This window comes from Papio anubis, chromosome 12, assembly GCF_008728515.1.
Source record: "Papio anubis isolate 15944 chromosome 12, Panubis1.0, whole genome shotgun sequence".
In the NCBI taxonomy this organism is placed as follows: Eukaryota; Metazoa; Chordata; class Mammalia; order Primates; family Cercopithecidae; genus Papio; species Papio anubis.
The window spans coordinates 92577520-92605513 of record NC_044987.1 but is presented as its reverse complement, the minus strand read 5'-3'; the positions used below and the strand labels follow the sequence as shown (position 1 = coordinate 92605513).

The 27994-nt window shown below is 42.0% G+C and overlaps 1 protein-coding gene across 6 annotated transcripts in view; it reads right to left on the bottom strand.

Annotated features, from left to right (window-relative positions):
* HIPK3 (homeodomain interacting protein kinase 3) overlaps positions 1 to 21081 on the bottom strand; it is a 100891-nt gene extending 79810 nt beyond the window's left edge. For 2 of the 6 annotated variants that reach the window (XM_009186339.4, XM_009186342.4), the window contains exon 1: positions 20697 to 21081. In XM_009186339.4, the coding sequence (XP_009184603.1) occupies positions 20697 to 20718 (22 nt within the window). In that variant the 5' untranslated portion in view covers positions 20719 to 21081. Of the gene's footprint in view, positions 1 to 18742; positions 19479 to 19542; positions 20196 to 20696 lie in introns of those variants that run through there. The other 4 variants (XM_009186340.3, XM_009186343.3, XM_003910062.5 and 1 more) reach the window with 3 other exon arrangements.
* Between the last annotated feature and the right edge of the window lie 6913 nt (positions 21082 to 27994).

The window sequence follows — 27994 nt, the reverse complement described above, 5'->3', positions numbered from 1 at the left end:
GAATCACTTGAACCCGGGAGGCAGGGGATGCAGTGAGCCGAGATCACGCCACCACACTCCAGCCTGGGCAACAGGTGAGACTCTAACTCCAAAAAAAGTAAGAATAATAAAATAAAATAAAATTACAAAAATATGACCATTTTAGATATATTTTATTAATATAACCAATCAGCCATACCTTATTTCATTCAGTTGGTAACCATACCAATTTGGTAACCACACCAAAGTGAAGCAGTCACCTGTTAAGTCCATACAGGCCTAAAATATTTGCCAAGAAACTAGCTAGAATCTATCTCAGATATGAAATTGATTGTATATAAACTATACATAATGAATATCCAGAAGTTATTTCATAACATTATTTACCATATTAACATTTAAAGTATTATTCATAGACTCTATCTCAAAAATAAGAAAAATTCAAATTGAGGAACAGTCTACAAAATAATGGCAGTATTCTTCAAAATGTCAGTGTCAAATCAACATAAAGACTGAGGAAGTTTTCAGATCACAGATTAAACTAAAGAGATACAACAACTGAACAGTCTTTACGCAATTAGTTAGAGGTAAAGGGACATCATGCTTGCAACTTACCTGCAAAAGTTCAGATAAAAACATAACATAGATGTAGAGGAAAAAAGGTAAAAGCAAATGCAGTAAAATGTTAACATTTGAATAATCTAGGTGAAAAATACACAGGAATTCTTTGTATTATTCTTGCAACTTTTCTGGAGGTCTGAATATTTGTCAAAAGATAAGTTAAACAGAAAACAAGAATGAGGGACAGGTATAAAACAATGTCTTTATTGAACAAGACTCTTCTTCAAGGGTCACTAACTTGTGGATGAACAGCCAAATGTGGTAGGCGTGGCCCAGAGCACCTAAAGTCTAGAATTGCCAGGCATATGAAGAGTCCCTGCGATCATCTGCCGGCATTAATTTTAAAAGTAATCATAAGCAGTGAGGGCAAATTTCTTCACTTAAAAGTATTACTTAATTCATAACAGTTTTTAAAGTTGTTGGCCATTATATAACTTCTTCAATCAATAAAGACTAAAAGTAGAATTTCATTATGTGATCCAATAAATTCTGACAATTAAAAGGGCTTTTCATTCTTCAAAGGACAGAACCATAGTGCCAGTCTATGTGAGGTTCTATAAATAGAAATTACAAAATCGAACTATATAACAAACAATATTTAGCCAGTAAAAAGGAGTTTCTAGTCAGTTTATTTCATTTCTCAATTACCTTGCTTAAAGTGCATATTTATAAAAGACAAAATAACATGCCATTTAAAAAAAAAAAGGCAGGAAACACTAGACAGTAAGTTGCTAGTATGAACAGTAAATGAGTTTAATTCTTCATTGGTTAACTAGTTGTCAGTATTTTAAATACCTCTATTATTTTAACAGATTATTTTTACCAGCATTCAATCCAGGAAATAATACTAAACCATTTCATTGGCTGGGCGCAGTGGCTTATGCCTGTAATCCCAGCACTCTGGGAGGCTGAGGCGGGCGGATCACGAGGTCAGGAGTTCAAGACCCACCTGACCAATATGTTGAAACCCTGTCTCCACTAAAAATACAAAAATGGGCATGGTGGCATGCACCTGTAATCCCAGCTACTCAGGAGGCTGAGGCAGGAGAGTAGCCTCCTGCAGCCTTCCGCCTCACTTCAGCTCAGGAGGCGGAGGCTGCAGTGACTCGAGATCATACCACTGCACTCCAGCCTGGGCGACAGAGCGAGACTCCATCTCAAAAAAAAAAAAAAAATGTGTCTACCATTTCATATAAGAAAGAAACATTTTCACATAAATGAACCACTATGCACTGTAAAACTTAATAAACTAAACCTGCTGTTTGAGGTGCCTACAGAACACTTATTTTGAAAATACTAAAGTCTTGGGTATTTTCCAGCAGTATTGTGAACAAAGCATCTAGAGAATGTGTTGACTATAACACAAATCAGCATGTTAAATAACAAGCTTCATCTGACTTAGCAAAATGTTCCAACATTTGGAACAGAAAATGACCTGTTGGACATTTCAAAGCTGCTAGAAATCACCCTGCCAGTACAAATCTTTAACAAGGCTAGAAAAGAGTTAATTAATTTTAAAAAAATTACATAAGGATTAGTCTTACTAAAGCAGGTAATTCTCTAGATTTTAACAAGCTATATAAAATAAAAAATCAGAAATGGACACCCTGATAGAAAGCTGGACTAAAGATAAAAAGTTTACCTGAAGCTCCTTCTTTCTTGATGTAAACTTAAGATTAATAATTCAAATTCAGCTTATAAAACTTAAGTACTAAAGAAAAATTTTTACTTAAATTTTTCTTACAATGCCCAATATACCAATGGGCTATCAGAAAGAGTAAACAGTTTTTTAAGTTTGGGTTATGAACAGCTCCCTTAATGGAAAGCAAATGTATTACTTTCTACTTTATAGGAAAATCCGTCCCAAAAGAACCACCACAGAACTTTTATTTCTTATAAAAATCTATGTAACTTTCAGACAAAGATAAATACAAAATATTAAAGATTAAGAAGGCAAAGGTCAAATGATTCCTACAAGAAGATCACCCGACATCATCTACCTTTGAAACAACTCAACAGGTGAACTGGAATCCTACATTAATAATTTGACCGAATGCCCACTGCTGACACCAATAAAAAGGAAAAAATTCTGCCAACAAATAAGATTTTTGTATGAGATAATGATTCAAAGCTCTAAATGAACATTTAGAGAACCAAAGGTCAGGTTCCATAAAACTTTTCGAAAGTATGGTCTACCTTAAACAACCTTAAGATTCTAATCACTACATTCACACCTGAAAGAGAACTATCACTCTACAGTAATGTAAATCACACAAGAATTAAAGTTCTAAAAACCAATGTAGTGAGAACAGTGGCTACCATCTCCTCTGCCAGACACATAACAGTTTTTCTATTGTAAAAGCTGAAAAGTTAAACATTTACAACTGCATAAGCTTGAGTATAGTACTTTCAGTTATTTACAGCTGCATAAGCTTGAGTATAGTACTTTCAGTTTTTTGTTTTTTTGCTTTTTTTTTTTGAGACGGAGTCTCGCTCTGTCACCCAGGCTGGAGTGCAGTGGCCGGATCTCAGCTCACTGCAAGCTCCGCCTCGCGGGTTCACGCCATTCTCCTGCCTCAGCCTCCCGAGTAGCTGGGACTACAGGCGCCCGCCACTTCGCCCGGCTAGTTTTTTGTATTTTTTAGTAGAGGGTGAGGTTTCACCATGTTAGCCAGGGTGGTCTCAGGTCTCTGACCTCGTGATCCGCCCGACCTCCAAGTGCTGGGGCCCACAGGCTTGAGCCAGCCCTAGTACTCAGTTTTAAAATCTTTGCCGGCATTGTGGGGCCTGGAAAAATTAAGTTGAACAGAAAAGTCAACTGTTTCTATTTTCCAAATTCTATTAAGATCCTATAGGGTCCTAATATGCCTTACACTGCTAAATTCAAAGCATTTTTTAAATTTCTACAATTATGTTTTCTCTCTACTCAGGCTGCAGTTGCCAGACATTCCACTTTATATAAATGCCCTTTTTAAGAAATTTTGCGAAGTATCATCCAAAACCTTTCTTTTGGCGGTAGCGGTGAGAGCCAAGCTGTAATCCTTGCACTTTGGGAGGCTGAGGCAGGCAGGATCAGATCCAGGAGATCGAGACAAAACCTGGCTAACGGTGAAACCCATCTCTAAAAATACAAAAACTAGCGGTGAGGTGGCGAGAGCCTGTAGTCCCAGCTACTAGGAGGCTGAGGCAGGAGAATGGTGTAAACCCATGGTAGGCTTGCAGTGGGCACGGTCGGCCACCCTCCAGCCTGAAGCTGACAGAGACTCAAGTCTCAAAAAAAAAAAAAAAAAAAAACCTTTCTTTTTTTTTGAGATGGAGGTCTCGCCTACAGCTTCCATGGGCTGGAGTGCAGTGGGTGCAATGGCGGCTCAATGCCAGCTCCGCCCTCTCAGGGTTCATATTCTGCTACCTCTGCCTCCCGAGTAGCTGGGACTACAGGCGCCCGCCACCCTTTGACTAATTTTTTTTTTGTATTTTAGTACAGATGAGGGTTTCATCATGTTAGCCAGGATGGTCTCTATCTCCTAACCCCGTGATCTGCCCTCCTGGGCCTCCCAAAATGCTGAGATTACAGGCGTGAGCCACCGCGCCCAGCCCAAAACCTTTCTAATGTAGAAATAATCTTTTTAATTTTCAAAGTTTAACTGTCACTTATATCTTGTCAACTGAGGATGGCCCTTTACAATGGCTTCAGGAAACTCTCTGGTATCAAGTCGGAAACAATAGGGAGGCCTAGGAGGGAGGATCATTTGAACCCAAGAGTTTAAGATCATCCTGGGCAAGATGGCAAGACCCCATCTCTATTAAAAAAAAAAAAAAAAAATTAGCCAGGCACGGTGACACACACCTATAGTCCCAGCTACTTGAGAGGATGCCTTGAGCCCAGGAGTTTGAGGTTGCTTGAGCTATGATAATGCCTGCCACTGCACTCCAGCCTGGGTGACAAAGCAAGACTCATCTCGACAGGGGACAGGAGGGGACAGGAGGGGAGAAACAGAGAAAGTGGGAAGGAGGGAGGGAAGGAAGGGAAGGAAGGAGAGAAGGAGGGAAGGAAGGTGGGAGGGAGGGAGAGATGGAGGAAGGAGGAAGGGTGGGTGGAAGGAGGGAAGGAGGGAGGGAAGACCAAGATCGCACCACTGCACTCCAGCCTCAGCAACAGAATGAGACTCCATCAAAAACAAAAAAGAAAAAGGAAAAGGAAAAGGGAAAGGAAAGGAAAGGAAAGGAAAAAGAAAAGGTAAAGGAAAAAGGAAAGGAGAAAGATCTCTCTCATTCTTATGACAAATTTGAGGAAGGGGATACAGCAGAAATTTGCAACAGGTCTCCTTAGGAAAGCCAGAAAAACTAAAGAACAACAATGTAATTTACAAAAATCTAAAAAGGAAAGAAAACAAGCAGCTTCTCAAGACAGTACCCACAAAGAAACGACATTGAATTTCTTTTTTTTCGGAGATGGAGTCTCGCTGTCACCCAGGCTAGAGTGTAGTGGTGTGATCTCGGCTCATTGCAACCTCCACCACCCATGTTCAAGCGATTCTCCTGCCTCAGCCTCCTGAGTAGCTGGGATTACAGGCACCTGCCACCACACCTGGCTAATCTGAATTTTTAGTAGAGACGGGGTTTCACCATGTTGGCCAGGCAGGTGTCGAACTCCTGATCTCAAGTGATCCACCTGCCTCGGCCTCCCAAAGTGCTGGGATTACAGGCGTAAGTCACTGCACCCAACCACGACATTGAATTCTTAAAAATCTATTAGAACTGCTTCTATCTGGCCCTGAATACATCTAATCATTAACTTTAAGTGACACATTGTTGGGTTGCTTATAAGCTGTGCATTAAAACCACAAATTTAGATAGACTTAGCAAGGCTACATATTTCTTTCTTTCTTCTACTGAAAGTGTCATAAAAAAACAGATTTTTCTTTGTTTTATATTAGTGTAAAAAGTCATACTATCAATGCATGATACTAAAAACCATACATATCAGAACTATAATGATAAAAATAGCTTTTTTCTTCATATTTATCTGGCCGAAGAGATTTTTTTAAATACACCATCAATGTATAAAAAAGAAAGATATTAAGAAAGTTCAAATTTAAGTTGCATATGTAACTAACAGCTAACACACCTTAAGTTTAAAATTAAGTAGCCAATGATCCCATAAATAAAAATGTGCTTCCTCATTAGACTGAAAATGGCTGCAAAGTAGTTACAGTTTACTGATTAGAAATCTATTCTCGAATAGTAACTAAAATTGACTTTTTTAAATTTATTTCTTTATTGTGAGACAGGGTCTTGCTCTGTTGCCCAGGCTGGAATGCAGTGGCACAATCATTCCTCACTGCATCCTAGACCGCCAGGGCTCAAGTGATCCTTTCACTTCAACCTCCCTGGTAGCTGTGATGACAAGCACATGCCACCACACCCGGTTAATTTTTTGTACTTTTTTGTAGAGATGGGGTCTCACCATGGCTGGTCTCAAACTCTTGGGCTCAAGCATCAAGCAATCTGCCCACCTTGGCCTCCCAAAGTGCTGAGATTACAGTTGTGAGTCACCACACCCAGCCACCAATTCTTAGGCATTTGCACAAGAAACTAGATAGAATCTCAGATATGAAAATAATGATTGCATATTCACTATACATGGCGAAATATGCCAAAACAGTTCTTTTATATCATTATTTATCATATTAACACTTAGAATGCTATTTACTCATAGAACCTTGCGAATTGAGTAAAAATTACCACTAAGGCAGTATCATTTACCTGGAATCACACTGCTAGAACTGGTATACTAGACGAATATAAAACTTAAAGTATTTTGCCATAAAATCATGAAAAGATACATCATTCACATTAACAAGAGGCTAAATTTCAGCATAGCAATCATTTTGAAATTATTCCATTACTATAAAATTACAAAGTATTCAGGGAAAAGAACCTAATTCCTTCAAGTCATTTATATGTTCTATCATATGCTTAAAATTAAAATACATGATAACTTGATATAACAATGTTTTCTCTTATTCTTTTTATCACATTTTGTATTCTTTTTTTAATTAGAGACAGGGTTTCACCATGTTGCCCAGGCTGGTCTAGCACTCCTGCGCTCAAGTGATCCACCTACCTCGGCCTCCTAAAGTGCTGGGATTTTAGGCATGAGCCTAAACACCCAGACTCTTATCAACTATTATTATTTTAAATAGCAGCATAATGTTCTATCCTATGTGCATATCGTAATTTGCTGCACTTTTTTTCCAATTTTTTCACTGTTCATATAAAATTGTAATTAGCATTTTCATACAGTTGTTATACATTCTTTCTTTTTAATACCTTATTTTTACTGTAAGTTTTCATACATTCTCAATTTTCTTAGCCAGGCGTGGTGGCAGGCACCTGTAATCCCAGCTACTTGGGAGGCTGAGGCAGGAGAATTGCTTGAACCCAGGAGGCAGAGGTTGCAGTGAGCCGAGATCGCTCCATTGCACTCCAGCCTGGGTGACAGAGAGAGACTCCATCTCAAAAAATAAATAAATAAATAAATGTTTTAAACATAAACAAAAGGCAGGCCAGGCATGGTGGCTCACGCCTGTAATCCCAGCACTTCAGGAGGATGAGGCAGGAGGATCACCTGAGGTCAGGAGTTTGAGACCAGCCTGGCTAACATGGTGAAACCCCGTTTCTACTAAAATACAAAAAACTAGCAGGCCTCGTGGCACGCACCTGTAATCCCAACTACTCGGGAAGCTGAGGCAGATGAATCGCTTGAACCTGAAAGGCAGAGGTCACAATGAGCCAAGATCATGGCACTGCACTCCAGCTTGGGCAACAAAAGCAAAATTCCGTCTCAAAAGAAAAAAAAAATACACATATATATATACACACACATATATATGTATACACACACACACACAAAAGGCAATAGAAATGAGGATGCTAGATAGGGAGTCCAGGCAAAGGATTTAGAAACAAGATAATCCTGAGGTATTTGTAGGGGAAAACATGGAGATGAAAAGGAGGTTCAAAATATGGGCTGAAAGCTAAGAACTGAGTAGGGGACACTATAAACACAATCTGAAGGAATACATAAACTATAAATAAAAGAAAACAACAGGGGAGCTTAGTAGGAGCAATTTCATTAAAGTGGCATGGACAAAACTATACTGCCAAAGGCTATGAAGTGAACAGAAATCCAAGTAGACGTCAGAGAACACATTAAAGAAGGTCAGAAGAAACAGAAAAAGAAACAGAGGACCCTAGACTTGAAGAAGTACAATTAAAAGATGGCTGCTTAAGATCTCAGATACTTGGGCATATTAAAAGGCTGAAGGAAAAAGAGCCAATGTTGTACACAATAAATATATATAATGTTACCTGTCAAAAAAAAAAAGCAGGAAAAAAAGAGAACTTTAAGTTTTTGGACAAGCTCCAGATGTTGAAAAACACAATTCTGGATGAACCCCACATAGAAAATAGGGAGTAATCTCGGAGGCATTAAGAGATGTATCTTTCCTTGAGAGAGGAGTGAAATCCCAAAGTGTGTACTATTGGAGTTAAGTCCAGAGGTAAAGGGTTGGAAATCTGGGAGAAGGTCATACCTACTGACCTTTACACAGGAAAGAGACTCATCTGTTAGAAGTAAAAAAAGAGGCAGGAGTAAAGGAGAGTTTTGAGAAGCTAAGTTTGTCGATGACACATTCACAACTGCTTGGTCAGGTACCTGCCAAGCTACGCAATAAAGAGGCTACACTTTGATTAAAGTATGTAAGTTGAGTATCATACGTCTGTATCTGACTCCTTTTATAATAATAACGTTTGTTTTCCAATGTCTATTATACACTTTAGGGAACATAAAAACGGATAGAACATGGTCCCTAAACTTGAGGAACAGTTCAGATACTATTTCATATTTTTAAATGAAAGTATAACATTTCCAAAAATGTTATATATTAACTTCTAATAGGTTAAGAAATGAGGTTTTTCATTTCCTTGCAATAGAATTAATGCAAAACCATTTCAAGCTAGATAGACCTTCAGATGTGAGATACTTTAAGGAGATTTCAGATTTTGAGATACTTAAGGAGAAATTACAGAGTGATCACTACAAATAGTTTCAGAAATGCCACACTAGGAGGCCGGGCGCGGTGGCTCAAGCCTGTAATCCCAGCACTTTGGGAGGCCGAGACGGGCGGATCACGAGGTCAGGAGATCGAGACCATCCTGGCTGACATGGTGAAACCCCGTCTCTACTAAAAAATACAAAAAAACTAGCCGGGCGAGGTGGCGGGCGCCTGTAGTCCCAGCTACTCGGGAGGCTGAGGCAGGAGAATGGCATGAACCCGGGAGGCGGAGCTTGCAGTGAGCCAAGATCACGCCACTGCACTCCAGCCTGGGCGGCAGAGCGAGACTCTGTCTCAAAAAAAAAAAAAAAAAAAAAGAAATGCCACACTAGGCTTAGAGAAGGCAACTCATAAGGCAAATACTCCTAAAAATTTTCCATTCGCGGCTATTGGCAATTAATTATGTTATCATACCAAGCACTTTTGCATACAAGATTCTTTTTTTAATTTTTTTTTTTTTTTTTTTGGCAACAGACTCTTACTCTGTTGTCTAAGGTGTCATGCAGTGGTGCAATTCTAGCTCACTGCAGCATCTAACTCCTAGGTTCAAATGATCTTTCCATCTCAGCCTCCTGAGTGGCTAGGACTACAGGTATGCACCACCTCACTCAGGTAACTGCATTTTTTATAGAGATGGAGCCTCACTATATACCCTAGGCTGGTCTTAAACTCCTGGTTTCAAGCAATCCTCCAACTTCAGCCTCCTAAAGTGCTAGGATTACAGGCTTGCGCCACTACACCCGGCCCAGAATTCGATTTTAAATACACGTGTATAAAATATCAAAATGTTGCCAAATTGTTAAATTTCATTAAGAATACTGTTTTTTGTTTGTTTTTGAGATGGAGTTTCACTCATCGCCCAAGCTGGAGTGCAGTGGCACCATCTTGGCTCACTGCAACCTCCACCTCCTGGGTTCAAGCGATTCTCCTGCCTCAGGCTCCCGAGCAGCTGATATTACAGGCGCCCACCACCACACTCGGCTAATTTTTGTATTTTTAGTAGAGATTGGGTTTCACCATGTTGGTCCCGCTGGTCTCGAACTCCTGACCTCAGGTGATCTGCCCGGCTCGGCCTCCCAAACTGCGGGGATTAAAGGCGTGAGCCACCATGCTTGGCCAAGAATACTGTATTATATACAATTATACTAGGAGCAAAACAATAAAATACTTGCCATTTTCACAACTCTGCTTTTAAGGACTCCAAGTTAAATACACTTTTAACTTACATAAATGAAATACAAAAATAATATTCCTTTTGTGTAGTGGTTTCAAATAAGTTACAGCTAGCAGGTTCAACATTCTTAAAAATATCTTGTAATGTGGGCCAGGCTCGGTGGCTCATGCCTGTAATCCCAGCACTTTGGTGGGCCGAGGCGGGCGGATCACCTGAGGTCAGGAGTTTGAGACCAGACTGACCAACATGGTGAAACCCCGTCTCTACTAAAAATACAAAAATTAGCCAGGCGTGCTGGCAGTTGCCTGTCATCTTAGCTATTCAGGAGGCTGAGGCAGGAGAATCGCTTGTACCCAGGAGGCAGAGGTTGCAGTGAGCCGAGGTTGCGCCACTGCACTCCAGCCTGGGGACAGATCAAGACTCTGTCTCAAGAAAAGAAAAGAAAAAAAAAACTTGAAATGTTTTCACCTTTTGTTTACTTTCCACAGGTTGGCATAGGAATGAGGTTTAAAGGGCTCTGCATTCTAAATTTAGGAGAAAGGAAATATTGCCAGAAAAGGCAAGCCTAATAGAATTCCCTCGGGCAATGTGAAAACTGTACAGGTCCAGAAGAAAAAATCATGAGAAAACAAGAGAACTGTATTATTAGCCACATCTGAGAAATATGACCTTCTCTTTATTTAAATTAACATACAGTTTATCTCTATAAGATACTTTGACTATAAATCTGGTTAGCCTAATGAAAACACTTGTCACAAGATAAAACTGGTAATTTTTTTTTCAATCAGGACTTGGCAAAGTTTTAAAAAAAATGAATAAAGTTAAAAATTTGGGTTTTGGGGGGGTTTTTTTGTTTGTTTGTTTGTTTTGAGATAAGGTCTCACTCTGTCTCCAGGGGCTAGAGTGCAGTGGCGCAACTGTGGTTTACTTACTGCAGCATCGACCTCCCTGGGCTCAAGCAATCCTCCCACCTCAGCCTCTCCAATAGCTAGGACCACAAGCATGCACTACCATGCCTGCATACTTTTTGTACTTTCTTCGTTTTTCGGTAGGAAAAGGTTTCTGCATGTTGCACAAGCTGGTCTCAGACTCCTAGCCTCAAGGGATCCACCCGCTTCAGCCTCCCAGAGTGCTGGGATTACAGGAGTGTTCATAATTTTCAATGACTTATTTTGGTTGTACTCACTGCAAGAGCAGCAGTGAATAACACACAACTTTAACATGAATGCTACCATTTTAATATCATTTAAATATTTCATATTTAATAAAATAAACAGCCTAAGAAGTTTGAATGTGCTATCGTTAAATCACTTTTCTTAAGCAGTGTTTTTCTAACTTAGGTGCACATATACAAATATAAAAGAAAACTTATAGTATTCAGCTAATTTCACTTATCATACACCTGTTCAAAGCTGGGACCACGTGTTAGTCTCTTCGTTCACTGCACAGTACTTTGCACTTAGTGGACATTCAAATATGTACTAGATAAAATAGGTTTGTTTTGTTTCTTTTTCTTGTTTTTTATGTTTTATTTTTTGAGATGGAGTCTCGCTCTGTCGCCCAGGCTGGAGTGCAGTGGCGTGATCTCGGCTCACTGCAAGCTCCGCCTCCTGGGTTCACACCATTCTCCTGCCTCAGCCTCCTGAGTAGCTGGGACTACAGGTGCCCACCACCACGCCCGGCTAATTTTTTTTGTATTTTTAGTAGAGACGGGGTTTCACCACGTTAGCCAGGATGGTCTCAATCTCCTGACCTTGTGATCTGCCCGCCTCAGCCTCCCAAAGTGCTGGGATTACAGGTGTGAGCCACGGTGCCTAGCCCATTGTTTTTTTTTTTTTTTTTTTTTTGAGAGAATGTCTCACTCCATCACTCAAGCTGAATTGCAGTGGTACGATCTCAGCTCACTGCAGCCTCAACCTCCTGGGCTCAAGTTATCTCCCACTTCAGCCTCCCCAGTAGCTGGGACTACAGGTGCACACCACCATGCCCAGCTAGTTTTTTATTTTTTGTAGACACAGGATTTCACCACGTTACCCAGTCTGGTCTTGAACTCCTATGCTCAAGCGATCCACCTACCACAGCCTCCCAAAGTGCTGGGATTACAGGCATGAGCCACCGTGCCTGGCTGATAAGATAGTTTTCATACAAATATTTTATCATTATCTGTCATAATAAAATTTCTAGCTTTTTTGTGGCGACAGTCTGTGATCAGCTACAAAAAATATTTAAAGCACACTAAACAGTGATTACAAATCCACTATTTTTGAACCCAATATTATTCTTACCTAACTTTAAAATACAAAACTACAACCAATATACTGCAGAGACATTTTACTGTCTCCACTGAAACTGTCTTATTAGAAGTTGGCCCAAAACATTCTTATTTGGTTTTGAGAATATAGCACAGCATCATAGCTATAGGTCATATAACAGCATAACCTGTAATTTTCATTGCGATTTTATGTCACTATACCCTATTTAAACTCAATAAAAATTGTAATAAATTACATACATAGAGCCTTCAGAAGTATTCATTTAAGTCATACGTTGGAAGAAATGTCTAGAAAGTCAGGTTCAGTTGTCAGTGTTATCACTCTAATCTATCTTATTAACTATTTAAAACTGTAGCATTATATATCTAAAGTCGTATAGTTTACCAAACCTACCAGACTCTCTGTATTATTAAAGAGATAACACATAGTTGAAATATACTTTTAAAAGTTGAAACAGACTTTAAAAGTTGGCACTTTTAGGCCTTTATATGCCACTTTATAGGGTAGGAAATATTTAATAAGCAAAAAGTTATTTCCTGCAAATGTTTTCAAGTTCACTATTTTGTTTTTAAAAACTCTAAAATATTTTGTATACTTATAAATAATATACAACCAAGTAGGGGGAAGTTAAAGAATTTGAAATAAACTTTTTTTTTTTTAGCAAATCAAATACTTTCTAAAATTTCCACAGTAAAATAACTGTCTAGCCAAATACAGCCAAGTTTTTATTTTCTAGCAACCTTAAAACAATTTTCTTGGTAATCTGCATTAAATCAAATATCATTTATAAAAGCTACAAAATTTTTAGGGTGGGGAGATCGCCTCAAACTCTATTGATTTCAATGCCTACCAAATCTAAACTGTTTTTTTCAAACTAGATTAGAAATGGAAAAATTTCTGATCTTGGAACGTGCTTGATCTTGGAGGCTAAGCAGGGTCAGACCTCATCAGTACTTGGATGGGAAAAGGTGTCCCAGCATAAACAGTTACGCAAAATAAAAAAAAATTATATCTGACCAGCCTTGGCAATCCTTTACTTTCATCATGATCAAGAATTATATGAAGGAATCAGTCTTTCACAACTTAGATCTTTAGCTAAAGAAAGAAGTACAGCTCAAATGAGCAAATACCACATTTTCCTTTATTATGCTTCTCTAAATAGCCACTTTTCTTTAAGTGTGACCTTTTTGTTTAAAAACAAAAAAAGACAAGATTCGCAGAAAAGAAAACGCAAGGTGAAAGTGTACCTGGAAATCTGGTCTTTAAAAGAGATATTTATCTGAGAAAAGGTGAAAAGGACTGTGTTACAGACATAGGTATCAGAAGTCTGAGTTTTAATTCATACATGATGTATCTGAGTTTTTTTTTTTATTATCTCCAGAAACTAAAAGGATATATCCTATAATTCAAACTCATTTTAACAGCAATGTTCTATAGTCTTCGCACTTGCAGCTTCAGATTAGTCCTGGAACATAAGACTTTTTTTTTTTTTTAATTGTAGAAAAAGCTTATCTTCCCCAAACTCCACCTTAAGGAAAAGTCTCTCAGATTGAAGAAACACAAGGCAGAAAGAGGAAGGGGTTGGGGGAGGGATTTTAAAAACTGAGGTCAAGGATGATAGACAGAGATGCTATTATTTCACAAGACTGATCACTTAGCAGGTCACTGACTTAATCTTTCCTTCAAGCTATTACAATTTTTCACTAAGTGAACTCTGGTCTCCAGCAACTTGGACATTTAAAATCATAGCAGCCAGGCTCGGTGGCTTACTGTAATCCCAGCACTTTGGGAGGCCAAGGTGGGCAGATCACTTGAGGCCAGGACTTTGAGACCAGCCTGGACAACATGGCAAATTCTCGTCTCTACTAAAAATACAAAAATTAGCCGGGTGTGGTGGCAGGCACCTGTAATCCCAGCTACTCAGGAGGCTGAGAAAGGAGAATCACTTGAACCTGGAGGCGGAGGTTGCAGTGAGCTACCACTGCACTCCAGCCTGGGTGACAGAGCGAGGCCCTATCTCAGAAATTAATTAATTAATTAATTAAAGCCGATTTCAGTCTCCCAAATTCAATTAAACCAAGCTCTTCCCCCTTCTACTGTCCAGTCTCCCCTATCTTACCTGCCTCACCACCCACTATCCCACTCAGTCTCCTACAGAATGGAAAAGGTCTCATTATTTTAGAAAATTAGAGAAACTGGGCCTGGCACGGTGGCTCACGTCTGTGATCCCAGCACTTTGGGAGGCCAAGTCAGGAGGATCGCTTGGGCCCAGGAATTCAAGACCAGTCTGAGCAACAAAGCATAACCCCATCTCTACGAAAAATGAAAAATTCCAGGTGTCAGTAAGACCATGTTAGAAAGAAAGAAAAAGAAATGAAAAAATTAGCGCACATGGTGGCGGTACCTCCTGTAGTCTCAGCTATTTGGAGACTGAGGCAGAAGGATCTCCTGAGCGCAGGAGGTTGAGGCTGCAGTGAGCTACGATCATACCACTATACTCCAGCCTGGGCCATGGAGCAAAACCCTGTCTGTAAAAGAAAAAATAAATACAAAAATAGAAAAAATAAATATAAAAAGAGAAAAGATTAAATATAAAAATTAAAGAAATTAGTTTAAAGTAACAAAATACATGTAAAGTCAAAAATATGGTCCTCAGTTTGTTCCCTTTCAAGGACTTTCTGTTGAAAAAAGCCTTCGCAAGTACTAACTTGGCATTAACTGCCAAATATAAAAGACAAAGTAAATCTGCTTAATAACTTAACTGTCTCCAAACCACAAATGCTGTCCTAAAAATACAATACATATTGACAATACTCATCTAGTTGTTTTAATTTCCACACAGTAAGAACAGAGGCTCTAGGTCCCTGGTATAACAGTGGTGTCTCAGAATCCAGACAATATGCTGCCTTTGTTTAGTAACATATGTTCCAAGTATCAACTGAGGAGAACAGCCTGATCTGCTAAAAAGCTCAAGGTTTCATTTGACAAACTTATAAATGTGTTACATACATCCTGCAAATATCTATTCTATCTTGGTCCTACAAGTGACTAATATTCAAAACAAAAGCTTAAAGCTACAGAAGCAGCACACTAAGTTGTTCTTCCTCCAAACCACTCTTAACTGCATACCAAGCCAACCAAAAGAAGTGAACTATTCTTCCTTAAGTAGGCCACATAAGTACTGACTATCCTAAAAGCCTCCACTGACTCAGTACTTCTCTAAATATATATTCTTAATATAAGTTGCCTAAGTATTAGGCAAGATACATATTTTTAAGCAGTTGGATCCGGAACCAGTTAGGACATTTAAAATAATTCCTTTAAACACGAACAGACACTCTTCAAAAGACATATGTGTGGCCAAACAAGCATATGAAAAAAAGTTTATCACTGATCATTAGAGAAATGCAAATCAAAACCATGAGATACCATCTCACACCAGTCAGAATGGCTACTACTAAAAAGTCAAAAAATAACAGATGCTGATGAGGTTGCAGAAGGGAAGGCTTATACACTGTTGGTGGGAATGTAAATTAGTTCAGCCACTGTGGAAAGTAGTGCGGTGACTCCTCAAAGAGCTAAAAACAAAACTACCACTGGACCCAGCAATCCCATTACTGGGTATATATCCAAAGAAATATGTATTGTTTTATCATAGAGACACATGCATGCATATGTTCATTGTAGCACTATTCACAACAGCAAAGACATGGAATCAACCTAAATCTTCATCAATGGAAGATTGGATTTTTTAAAAATATGCTGCATATGTACCATGGAATACTACGCAGCCATAAAAAAAGAATGTCATGTCCTTTGCAGGAACATGGATGGGGCTGGAGGCCATTATCCTTAATAAATAATGCAGGAACAGAAAACCAAATACCAGACGTTCTCACTTACAAGTGGAAGCTAAATGATGAGAACACATGGACACAAAGAGGGGAACAACAGACACTGGGACCTACCAGACGGTGGAGGATGGGAGGAGGGAGAAGAGCAGAAAAAGTACTGAGTACTAGGCTTAGTCCCTGAGTGACAAAATAATCTGTACATCAAACACATGACACAAGTTTATCTATATAACAAACCTGCACATGTACCCCTGAACCTGAAAGTTTAAAAAGAAAAAAAAAACATATATATATGTATATATATATATAAAATCCCTTTAGACTTACACTGGTATCATACACAAAAGATTCCCCATGACAAAGCTCTCGACAAGTTAAAAAAGAGAAATACTACATCCCAGTGAAAGGCTGGGGGTCGGGGGGTGGGGGGTGGGGGCGGAATACCTTTTAAAAAATAAACACACTGATAGAGTCCTCCATTTTAACAAAGTTTTAGTAGTTTGTCTTCAGAAGTAACTTCCAAGTTAAACACACCACATTGGAAGTCTCAACTTTGGACATTAGAAAACCAGGACAGCTACAACACGAATATTTATTTTGGCAGCGATAAATCAAGTTATTCTGTGTCCTCTAAGAGTTAAGAGGCAGGAGTAACAACTTCTTGAAGCATTTTTAAATATGGAGAATTTCCATAGAATATCTTTGAATCTAAATATTACCATGACATCTTTTCATCTCCAAACTTAAATGTGAGGTTGCAATGGGAACTACATTGTTATGCCTTTGAATTAACCACCAATAGTGCAATTCTAATTTACCTCAACATCATACTTGGTAAACTGTTGCTACGAAAATAACACTTAATAAGTTAACTCTCTTACCTGGTAAAATAAAGTTAACTTCAAAAGTTACCAAGATAAGTCATACTAACCTTCAAATAAAAAATAACATGCAAACAAGCATTCCATGAAATAGATGTGAATCAGGTCTGAAAAATAATATTGCAGCATTCTGAAATTTACATTTTCCCTTTCCTCCTTTCCATATGCTTTCGGGTTCATGCATCAAATATTAAAAACAAAAGCTCAATCAAAAAATTAATTTGATAGCTGCTGCTTTTTTAAGTTGCAGGGGGTGCAGGGAGGCTCTCCATATCTTGCATTAAACATAAAAACCTATGTGCCCACGCCACACTTGCAACAGCAACCTACCTCTGTAATTTACACCCTATTTTATGGTATCCAAAAAGTTAAGAGTATGATCTACAGCTTCTTTTCAAGCATATTTACAAGAAGAAGTATCTCATATAAACCATCCATTTTAATGTGACTCTAAAACCCCATGCCCAAAAGCCAATGACATTGGTTTATAAGCAAGGTAATGACTAGTTCAATGGAAAATATATTTTGACAATAAACTAAGTAAGGCTGGCTTACCATGTCATGATCTGCTTGCCTAATATGTATATTTAGCTAGTGTAGTCAGCAAGGCCCAAATATAAAGTTGAAACATTTAATGGCCAGTTCTGTTCTAGATTTCAAACTCATCTTACTTTTTTACAACAGTTTTAATCTAAGGTTCTCCACAAATACTTTTTCCTTAGAAAAGAGATCCCCTTGGGTGGGGGGGAGACTTAAGGAACAAATTTTTCCAAAAAAACGACAAGCCCAAACATCACAAATATTTCAACACATCTCTGCCTTAACACAAATTTTAAATACGTAAATTTCAAAAAAGAAAAATAAACCTCAAACAGGTTAAGCATTATATTTCATAAATAAGAGTCCTCTGCACTTTATGAATGCAGCCATAAATACACCAAGAAATATTTCATTGACTTAAAACTAAATAACTGTATCTGGCTGGTAAAATTGCAATTACTGATAAGTGTCACGAAAGCATAAGATAATCAATAAAACTATGAAAACTTTTTTAAAAAAAGGTCAGTCATATTTTGTTTACTTAAAATACTAAGCTTAATCATGACCTATCTAAACCTTATCATTGCTCATTGTATAAAATTAGCACTGCACTTGCAAACATAAGCAGAATCTAGACTTATCAAACATATGGTGAGACTTCACCAGCTTCTGAAAAATTAAACAAGAATATAGGATTAAAACGTCTTAGTTGGGTAAACAGTAACCACCGTTACGGCTCAAGACTTTTCATCAAAAAATCTGATCAGAAAGGAAACCTCTTTAAAAATTTTAAAGAGCCCAGCAACCAAAACTTTGAAATTAACTGAAATGGTTTGAATATAAGTACTCCCACTTCAGAAGCTACAGCTAAAAGCAAATACCTAAAACAGCAAAAAGGGAAAAAGCGTCAGCAGATATCCAAACTACTAGAAAGTACGCAAAAGCACACGCGCAGACTGGTTTGCCAGCTAACTTTTCCGGCCCTGTACCAGACAGACATCAAAACAAAGTTGACAATAGAACCAACTATGAGCTTTCCCTCTAAACTGGACGATAAACTGAAATTTTTTGCTGTTGCTAATAGAAGCCCCTTATTATAATTAGAAGCAGCCAACTGACAGGTGGAAAAACAAATTCCCTAACACGGCAGTAAGAGATTGTGAAAACACGGTTCAAAGGCCTGAACGTGTTACGACTACTCTGTAACAAGTCCAGGGTAATTTACGCATACACTCTTCAGCGCAATTCCTCAAGCAGAGATGAGACTGGGGAACAACAGGATTCCCCGAGAGCCACATACCATTTTACAACAGCCGTCTCCCTCCCGACAGAGAAACAGACATTCTCCTCCAAAGTCTTTCCGCCAGTTCTCCTAGTGCGGCGAAGGGAAGCGAGCGGCCGCCACCGTAACGAGAGAAGCCGGCAACAGCCCCGCCGCGCGGCCGCCACGCCTTCCTCCCGCCGCCGCTGGGGACGCGGAGCCGCGGATCACATTTCTCCACCCCAACAATCACACGCACGCACGTCCCCAGAGTTGACACCCTGCAAACCCGCCGCTCCGCGACGCTGGGGACGGGGCCACAAAGCCGGGGACAGGGCCATCGGCTGGGGTGCTCAAGCTGCGTGCGTGCGCGTGTTTGCGTTTGTTCCCCTTAATGAAAGGAAAGAGATCTCCGTCGTTACGGCCTTGGGCTGCCGAGGGGGAAGAGGCTCCCCGTGGGACTAAACAAAACTTCGGTTGCTGGGAAGAGCCGTTGCGCAACCTTGGCAGGGGGAGGGGGAGGCCCAGGCCCCCGAGCCCCGGCCAGGCGCGGCTTCCCGGAGGCTGCGGCCCCCGCGTCCGGCGGCCCAGGGCCTGGCGTGGCGCCGGCTTCGAGGGAGCGGCCCATACCAGGCCACACCGCGGGGGCTAGGGCGGAAACTGGGAGCACGAGAGCACTGGGGATGCGGATGGGGCACGGGACGCGCAACGAGTGCAGGCCGCTCCGGAGGGGTCGGGCCAGACCCGGGTCAGGCTTGGGGTTCGCTGGCCGTGGAGCCCGCGGACGGAGCCGATCCCCATACCCCGGGGTGGCGGCGCCCCTCGCTCGACTCCCTTACCTTCCTAGAGGCCTGCGCTCTCTCCTCTTCGGGCGGCCGCAGCCCTGAGCATGTCCGGGGTGGGGCGCAGAGCCGTGCCGGGGACTGGGAGCCAGGCGCTTCAGCAGGCGGCACCACCCAGCCCGGGCTCAGCCCCTCTCCGCGGCCGCTGCCATCTTGTCCTGGCGGCTAAGAGGAAACGGCGAAACACCCTCCCGCGACCGCTGCCGCTGCTGCTGCTACTGCTGCTGCTGCTCTGGCTGCTAAGCGCCGGGCCTGTCTCCCTCATCTTCCTTCCCGGGGATTTGGGGTGGGGACGGCTTAGCTAGGGCGAGGGGTAGTGGGAGGCCGGTTGGCCTCCGGCTGCTGGGGCCTACGGGCGACGCAGGGTGCGGGGCCCACGGCGGTTGGGGCCCATTCCTGACGCCCCGGCCGGGAGCGGAGAAGGAAGACAGGCGGGAGTGGCGGCGACGACGGGGCCCGCGGCTTGATCTCCTCAGGTCGCCGAGATGCCGGCAGTCGTCACTGAGGCAGCTGCTACCAGCCGCCCCAGCCTCGGGCCCCTCCTCCGCGCCCGCCGGCCTCGGCCACCGCCTCCGCAGCGCCACCGCCCGCCCGGCAGCGCTGCACGCCCAGCCCGGGCGGCTCCGCTCCGCTCTGGCCGCTGCTCCTCCGTGAAGCCCCTCCCCGGGGTCCGCCCGCCAGTCCGCAGCCGCGCCCTTGTCTCCCGGAGTCCGCCTGGCAGCCCGTGCGGCCCCGACCCGGAGTCCCACAAGCCAAGCCTCCCGCGAAAGAAGCATCCATCAGTCCCGCGCTGCTATTCTGAACCTCACTCCATGCCCCCTCCGCCAGAAATACACGTTTTAAAAAAGATCCCAATACCCGAAGAAAGGATTAAGATGCGGAAGCAGGATTTTACAGGCCTTTGGAGATCCAGGAACCGTAATTAAGGATCTGTTTCTCGGCATTTGGTCGTTAAGGGTCCAAAAATACGGAAAGGGGAAATGCTCAGTCAAATGAACTACCTCAATCTAAAATAGATTCTGCCCGCTCCCCTATCCCAAAGAGTGAAGAGAATTGTAACGCCAGGTTAAAGGACGGGGGAAAGGTTCTCTTGGAAATTTTTCAAGAGCACCTCTACTGTCCAAAACCCCGTAATTGTGAAGTTCGCCCACCTCCACATTGGTGATTCTCCATTAAATTAGTCGGTTTAACCCCCAAAGATCAGTTTCCTTCCTCCTGGAGATTAGGAAATCAACAGAATGGCCTGTTTCAACTCACATAATCGTGGAACCATAGAATTTTAGGAATGAAAGAACCTTTGGGATCCTTGGTCCCAACTCTTACACTCAGGAGTTCCAAGAAGTTTAGGTGACATGACCAAGGTTATACAGTAAAGCCCGTGTCTCCCACCCGCTCTTTCCTCCTTACTTTCCCCCAGGAAACAAATGGCTTTCTAATACCTCACATTCAGAGTTGATTTTCTTTAATACCGGTTTCCTCAGGTTCCCTTTGTTCTGAATCAATGTCTAACCTTTTGGGAAACAAACACCTTTCTCTCTGGAATGGAAGTGTCCTTTTTTTGTTTCCTTCATAATCTTAACTAGGAAGATTGAATTTACCACAGATGTATTTATTCCCAGACATTTTCTATTGCAGTAACTGGGGCAGGGCAAAGGGAGTGGCAAATTGCTGCATATATAATAATACACATTTAATCCCTGCTGCTCTTCAAACCGGAAGATGAGTATTTTGGAGAATGCCTTTAAGAGACAAAGGAGGCCGGGCGCGGTGGCTCACACTTGTAATCCCAGCACTTTGGGAGGCTGAGGCGGGTGGATCACCTGTGGTCGGTCAGGAGTTCAAGACCAGCCTGGCCAACATAGTGAAACCTGGTCTCTACTAAAAATGCAAAAATTAGCTGGGCTTGGTGGCGGGCGCCTGTAATCCCAGCTACTCGGGAGGCTGAGGTAAGAGAATCCCTTGAATCGCTTGAGCCACTGCACTCCAACCTGGGCGACAGAGACTCTGTCTCAAAAAATAAAATAAAAGAGAAAGGATAGTATGCCCTGAGACCACTGGAAATAACACTTTGAATGACAGTTGTTTTCAAGTTACGGAGGATAACCAGCTGAAAAGTCTTCCAATATAGAAGAACAAAACAATGGCTGCCTTTCAGAGAGCAGCCGATGAACCATTCCTTTTCACTTAGTATTTCGTTACTTTTTATTTTTCTTAAGAACAATAGTCAAAAGAACCAAATAGGATAAAAATCATTACTCAAAGGAGAAAGTTACAATAGTAGATAAATCTTTCAGGAGGAACAGGGAAACTATTCCACTAGAATTTCAAATTTCAGAATTTTTGCAGACATTTAAGGAAGCCATCTCTAATGGAGGGCTTTCATTCACTGTATTTGCTACATCTATGAAGAGGTGGAAATGAGAAACAAGGATTTATTTTCCTTTCTATCACCTGTACGTTGCTACTCACTACACTATACATTCCAGGAGGGGATTCACTCTTTTTTTTTTTGAGATGGAGTCTCACTCTGTTGCCAGGCTGGATCGCAGTGGCACAATCTCGGCTCACTGCAACCTTTCTGGGTTCAAGCGATTCCCCTGCCTCAGCCTCCCGAATAGCTGGGACAGCAGGCACATGCCACCACACCCAGCTAATTTTTGTACTTTTAGCAGAGACAGGGTTTCACCATGTTGACCAGGATGGTCTCGATCCCTTGACCTCGTGATCGATCCGCCTCGGCCTCCCAAAGTGCTGGGATTACAGGCGTGAGCCACTGTGCCCGGTCTCATCTTTTTTTTTAACCATTACATCGCAAGTGCCCAATACAGTGCCTGACTTGTAGTAAGACATTAGTAAATGTTGCAAAATAAGTAAATGATTAATTCCAGCCCCTCTTCACTTTATACCTATTGTCTCCTAACCTAATTTCTTTACCTCTAATTTCTTCCCCCTCACATCTTTCTCTTTTTGAGACAGAGTCTCGCTCTGTCACCCAGGCTGGAGTGCAGTGGCACGATATCAGCTCAGTGCAACCTCTGCCTCCCAGGATCAGGCGATTCTCCTGCCTCAGCCTCCCAAGTAGCCTGTGCCACCACGCCCAGCCAATTTTTTTGTATTTTTGGTAGAGGTGGGGTTTCACCATGTTAGCCAGGATGGTCTCGATCTCCTGACCCAACAGAATCTAACTTTGTTGCCCAGGCTGGAGTACAGTGGTGTGATCTCTACTCACAGCAGCTTCAACTCCCTGGGCTCAAGGAATCCATCCACCTCAGCATCCCACCTAGCTGGGACTACAGGCACATACCACCACAACCAGCTAATTTTTTTTTTTTTTTTTTAGTGTAGAGATGTGGTTTCATTATGTTGGCCAGGCTGGTCTGGAACTCCTGGCCTCAAGTGATCCGCCCACCTCAGCCTCCCAAAAGTGCTGAGATTACAGGTGTGAGCCACCGCGCCGGGCCCTCAAGTCTATTCTGAATACAAACATCTAGATAATTTCTCAAAGCCCCTGATGTAGCTATTTTATAAAGTTTGAGGGTTTTTTGTTTTTTGGTTTTTTTAGGGAAAATTTGTCATAGTGCTAAGATCTCTCAAAAATGCCGGCTAGGGGGAGGGCATGGTAGCTCACACCTGTAATTCCAGAACTTTGGGAAGCTGAGGTCGGGGGATCGCTTGAGCCCAGGAGTTCCAGGCTGCAGTGAGCTGTGATTTTGCGACCGCACTCCAGCCTGGGTGACAGCAAGATCTTGCCTCTAAAAACTAAACAAGAAGATACTAAAAAAAACCTTAATCTTTTCATTCAAAAAAATTACTTAAGGGCCAGGCCTGGTGGCTCACACCTGTAATTATATCACTGAGCAAGACCTAGCCTCTTAAAAAAATCCTCTCACTCTCCAAAAAAATACAAAAACTAGCCTGGCCTGGTGGTGCACGCCTATAGTCTCAGCTACTCGGGAGGCTGAGGTGGGCCCTGAGGCTGCAGTGAGCTGTGATCACACCACTGCACTCCAGCCTGGGTGACAGAGTAAGACCCTGTCTATAAATAAATAAATAAATAAATAAATAAATAAATAAAATCCTTCACAGAACTCGCTCACAAGGAACTCAATCAACTTTTTGTCTCCTTACTCCAATCACTCTCTAGAGCTTCATAGGTGCCAGGATCACCTTCTGCCTGAAACATTCCTAAAGTATAGCCATCCAGCTTTCTTTCCTGTCCTTACTCAAATATTGCCTTCATGGCGAAGCCTCCTCTTCAGTGATTTACACTCCCTGTCTTTATCTTTCTCCTTAGGGCTTGCCATCATCTTAGATACTATGGTATATATTTTCTGTTGCCTTGTCCCTCAAGGTAAGCTTTCAGAGGGCAAGAATTTTTGTCTGTTTTCTTGATGCTTTGATCCCCAGAGCCTAGAACAGGGCCTGGCATGTAAAGGGAACTCAAATATTTGTAAAGTGAAAAAATAAATTTTCTGTGGAATCAGTAAGAAGCCCTCCATAAACTCACACTGCGAGAAGTCACAATTGTTTGAGATGACCCAGCCATGAAATCCAAGCCCTTTCCCTCAGCTATTCCTCCCACCTCTGCCTCCAAAAATGACTCTGCCCAGCCCAGGCGTGGTGGCTCATGCCTGTAATCACAGCACTTTGGAAGGCCAAGGCGAGTGGACCACCTGAGATCAGGAGTTCGAGACCAGCCCACCCGTCTCTACTAAAAATACAAAAATTAGCTGGTTGTGGTGGCACACACCTGTAATCCCAGCTACTTGGGAGGCTGAGGCATGAGAATAGCATGAACCTGGCCGGTAGAGGTTGCAGTGAGCTGAGATCACACCACTGCACTCCAGCCTGGGTGACAGAATGAAACTCTGCCTAAAAAAAATTAAAAATAAAAATAAATTAGTCTTCCCAAAGGAGGCCAGTCCTCCTCACACTCACCTTGTGTTCTTCACTGCCATTGCTCCTCGTTAAACCACATATAGGTGTTCCTATGAAGAAATGGCCCTCCGCAGGCTCCGCAAATGATGCCGATGCTTCTGTCCAAAGCCATGCAGTTTCAAGAAAAAGCTGGGAACTTTTTCAGAGCCTGAGTCGCCAACCCACACTCCCCTTCCTCAGGGAAGTTGGTTGTTGTTTTGTTTTTGTTTTTCTTCTCCAGTCCTTGGGTATCCTTTCTTACCATTAGACCTTGGGAGAATAGGAGGTACCCTGTCAACCAAAAAGAGCCCCCTAGTTACTAGTATCAAGGAGGAGATGTTCACCAAGAGGACTTCTGTCTCCTCCCTCCCAGGAGATCCTGGCTTGCTTGCTTTCTCTCTCTTCTGCTCTCTCTCTTTTTTTTTTTTTTTTTTTTTTTTTTTTGTTGCTCAGGCTGGAATGCAATAGCTCAATCTTGGCTCACCAAAACCTCCACCCGCCAGGTTCAAGCAGTTCTCCTGCCTCAGCCTCCCGAGTAGCTGGGATTACAGGTGTGTGCTAACGCACCTGGTTAATTTGTGCATTTTTAGTAGAGATAGGTTTCACCATGTTGGTCAGGAACTCCTGACCTCAGGTGATCCACCCACCCCCAGCCTCCCAAAGTGCTGGGATTACAGGCGTGAGCCACCACACCCGGCTATCCTAGCTTTGTTATACAAATAATCCGTCTTCTTCCCGGAGATCAGCTTTGTATACCTGAGCCTCAGGAAGGGGCAACTGGAATGGAAAAAAAAAAAAAAAAAAAGAATCCATTCAGGAGTGTGCCACTCCTACCACTTTGCATAACCAAAAAGCCCACTCACGTAACTCTTTGCAGCCCAAAGATTTGCTTCTCCTTCTTAAAAAAAAAAAAAAAAGAAGAAACTGTTTCTACTAAATTGTACGATAACACATATTTTTGGAACTCCGCAATCTCATCTTCCTCTGAGAGTTAGGTACTACAGTCAGCGCAAGGCAAAAATCTCACATAGTAAAATTCATCCTTGAAAATTACCTAAATTACCCATAAAGCATAATATACGTTGTTTTGTATATACAACCTGGACACAATATGTCTATATTAATGATATGTTACTTATAGTTAGTCATAAATTAAATTTTCACTTTTCATCTCTTGGAGCCCTTCAGAAATTTTATGAAGATTGTAATAACTGGTTAGCTTTTTCAGTTTCTTTTTTTTTTTTTTTTTGGCAGGATCTTGCTCCATCGCCCAGGCAAGAGTGCAGTGGCACAATCACAGCTCACTGCAGCCTCGACTTTCCAGGTTCAAGTGATTCTTCTGCCTCAGCCTCCCAAACAGCTGGGACTACAGGCATGTGCCACCACACCTGACAAATTTTTGTATATTTTGTAGAGACGGGGTTTCTCCATGTTGCCCAGGCTGATCATCTTCTTTATATACAGTATAGTAATCACCCTCTTTGTCCAAGTTTTGCTAGAGCCCTCAATAAATCATTCAATTTCTTCCTCCAGGAAAATGAATACAGTAGCATGCCACCCCATCTGACACCCAAACAATCTCTCTGTGATTGGGGAATCATTAAAGTCCTTGGCACATTATTTCCATAGGTTTTGCCAAAATGCACCTTTCAGGTTTGATTGAATCATTGGCCACGTACTTCAACAACTTGAGTGGAAAGTCCTGCCAGTGCTCACACCATTTACACTGTTCTTTCTCTCCAGAGCTGCTACATTTAGTTCTCAGAAGTCAAATGCACTTATGATGCAATATAACGAACTAGTGTTGGTTTTATATTTTTAAAAATGTTTAAACTAAGGTAATGCAAAACAAAGCAAGTAAGCCTTCAGTCTTGTTTTCATCTCAACATTTCCCTGCTCACAAACCTTAGGACTATTGTTTTACCTACTGAAAATGTCCCTGTGTTTTAGTTTGGCTGTTGAGGCATATTACAGTGGGATCCCATAAATTTAATGTTTTAACCATTTTTCCTATACTCCATATGATCCCACCAAAGTGTTCTTTTCCCTTTCCCCAACTCTAACCCTTATTTCTCCATGCCCGGTAGCCATTCTTCAAAGTTAAATGTTTACCCTTCCAAAAAGCTTTGATTGAACATCCAATTCTTTTGTGTGTGTGTGTGTGTGTGTGTGTGTGTATGTGTGTGTCAGCACATCACTCTTGTCGCCCAGGCTGGAGTGCAGTGGTACCATCTCTGCTCACTGCAACCTCCAGCTCCCGGGTTCAAGTGATTCTCCTGCCTCTGCCTCCCGAGTAGCTGGGATTACAGGCACGAGCCACCACACCCAACTAATTTTTTTATTTTTTAGTAGAGATGAGGTTTCACCATGTTAGCCAGGCTGGTCTTGAACTCCTGACCTCAGGTGATCTACCCACCTCGGCCTTCCAAAGTGCTGGAATTACAGGAGTGAGCCACGACATCCTGCCTGAACATCCAATTCTTAAGTGATATTCATTCACCTCACAAATATTGTTTAGTTCCTGCTGTATACCAGGCACTGTTCTAAATTATTTTATTAAATAACACAAAGATAACTATTGTGGCTCAACAGTAATTGAGCCACTGTGGCTCACCTATAATCCCAGCACTTTGGGAGGCTGAGACAGGAGGATCCCTTGAGGCCAGGAGTTTGAGACCAGCCTGGCCAACATGGCGATACCCTGTCTCTGCTAAAAATACAAAAATTAGCCAAGTGTGGTAATGCCAGCTACTTGGGAGGCTGAGGCAGGAGAATCGCTTGAACCCAGGAGGCAGAGGTTGCAGTGGGCTAAATTGGTGCCACTGCACTCCAGCCTGGGTGACAGAGTGAGACTCTGTCTCTAAATAAATAAATAAATGATACAGAGAGATTAACATTAATACAGAGAGCTTAAGAACCTTCTCCAGGCTGGACATGGTGGATCACACCTGTAATTCCATCACCTTAGGAGGCTGAGGCGGGAGGATCTCTTGATTCCAGGAGTTTTTGACCAGCCTAGGGAACATGGCAAAACCCAGTCTATGCAAAAAATACAAAAATTAGGCTGGGCTTGGTGGCTGATGCCTGTCATCCCAGCACTTTGGGAGGCTGGGAAGATCACTTGAGGTCAGGAGTTCCAAACCAGCCTGGCCAACATGGTGAAACTCCAACTCTACTAAAAATACAAAAATTATCTGGGCGTGGTGTGGTACACCTGTAATCCTAGCTACTTGGGAGGCTAAGGCATGAGAATCGCTTGAACCCGGGAGGTGGAGTTAGCAGTAAGTAGAGATCGCGCCACTGTACTCCAGTTTGGACAACAGAGCGAGAACCTGTCTCAGGAAAATAATAATAATAATAATAATAAGTAAGTAAATATATATATAAAAAAGCTGGGCAAGGTGGCACATGCCTGTAGTCCCAGCTACTGGGGAGGCTGAGGCAGGAGGACGGCTTGAGCCCAGGAGACGGATGTTGCAATGAGCCAAATTTGCACCGTTGCACTCCAGCCTGGGTGATCAAGTGAGGATTT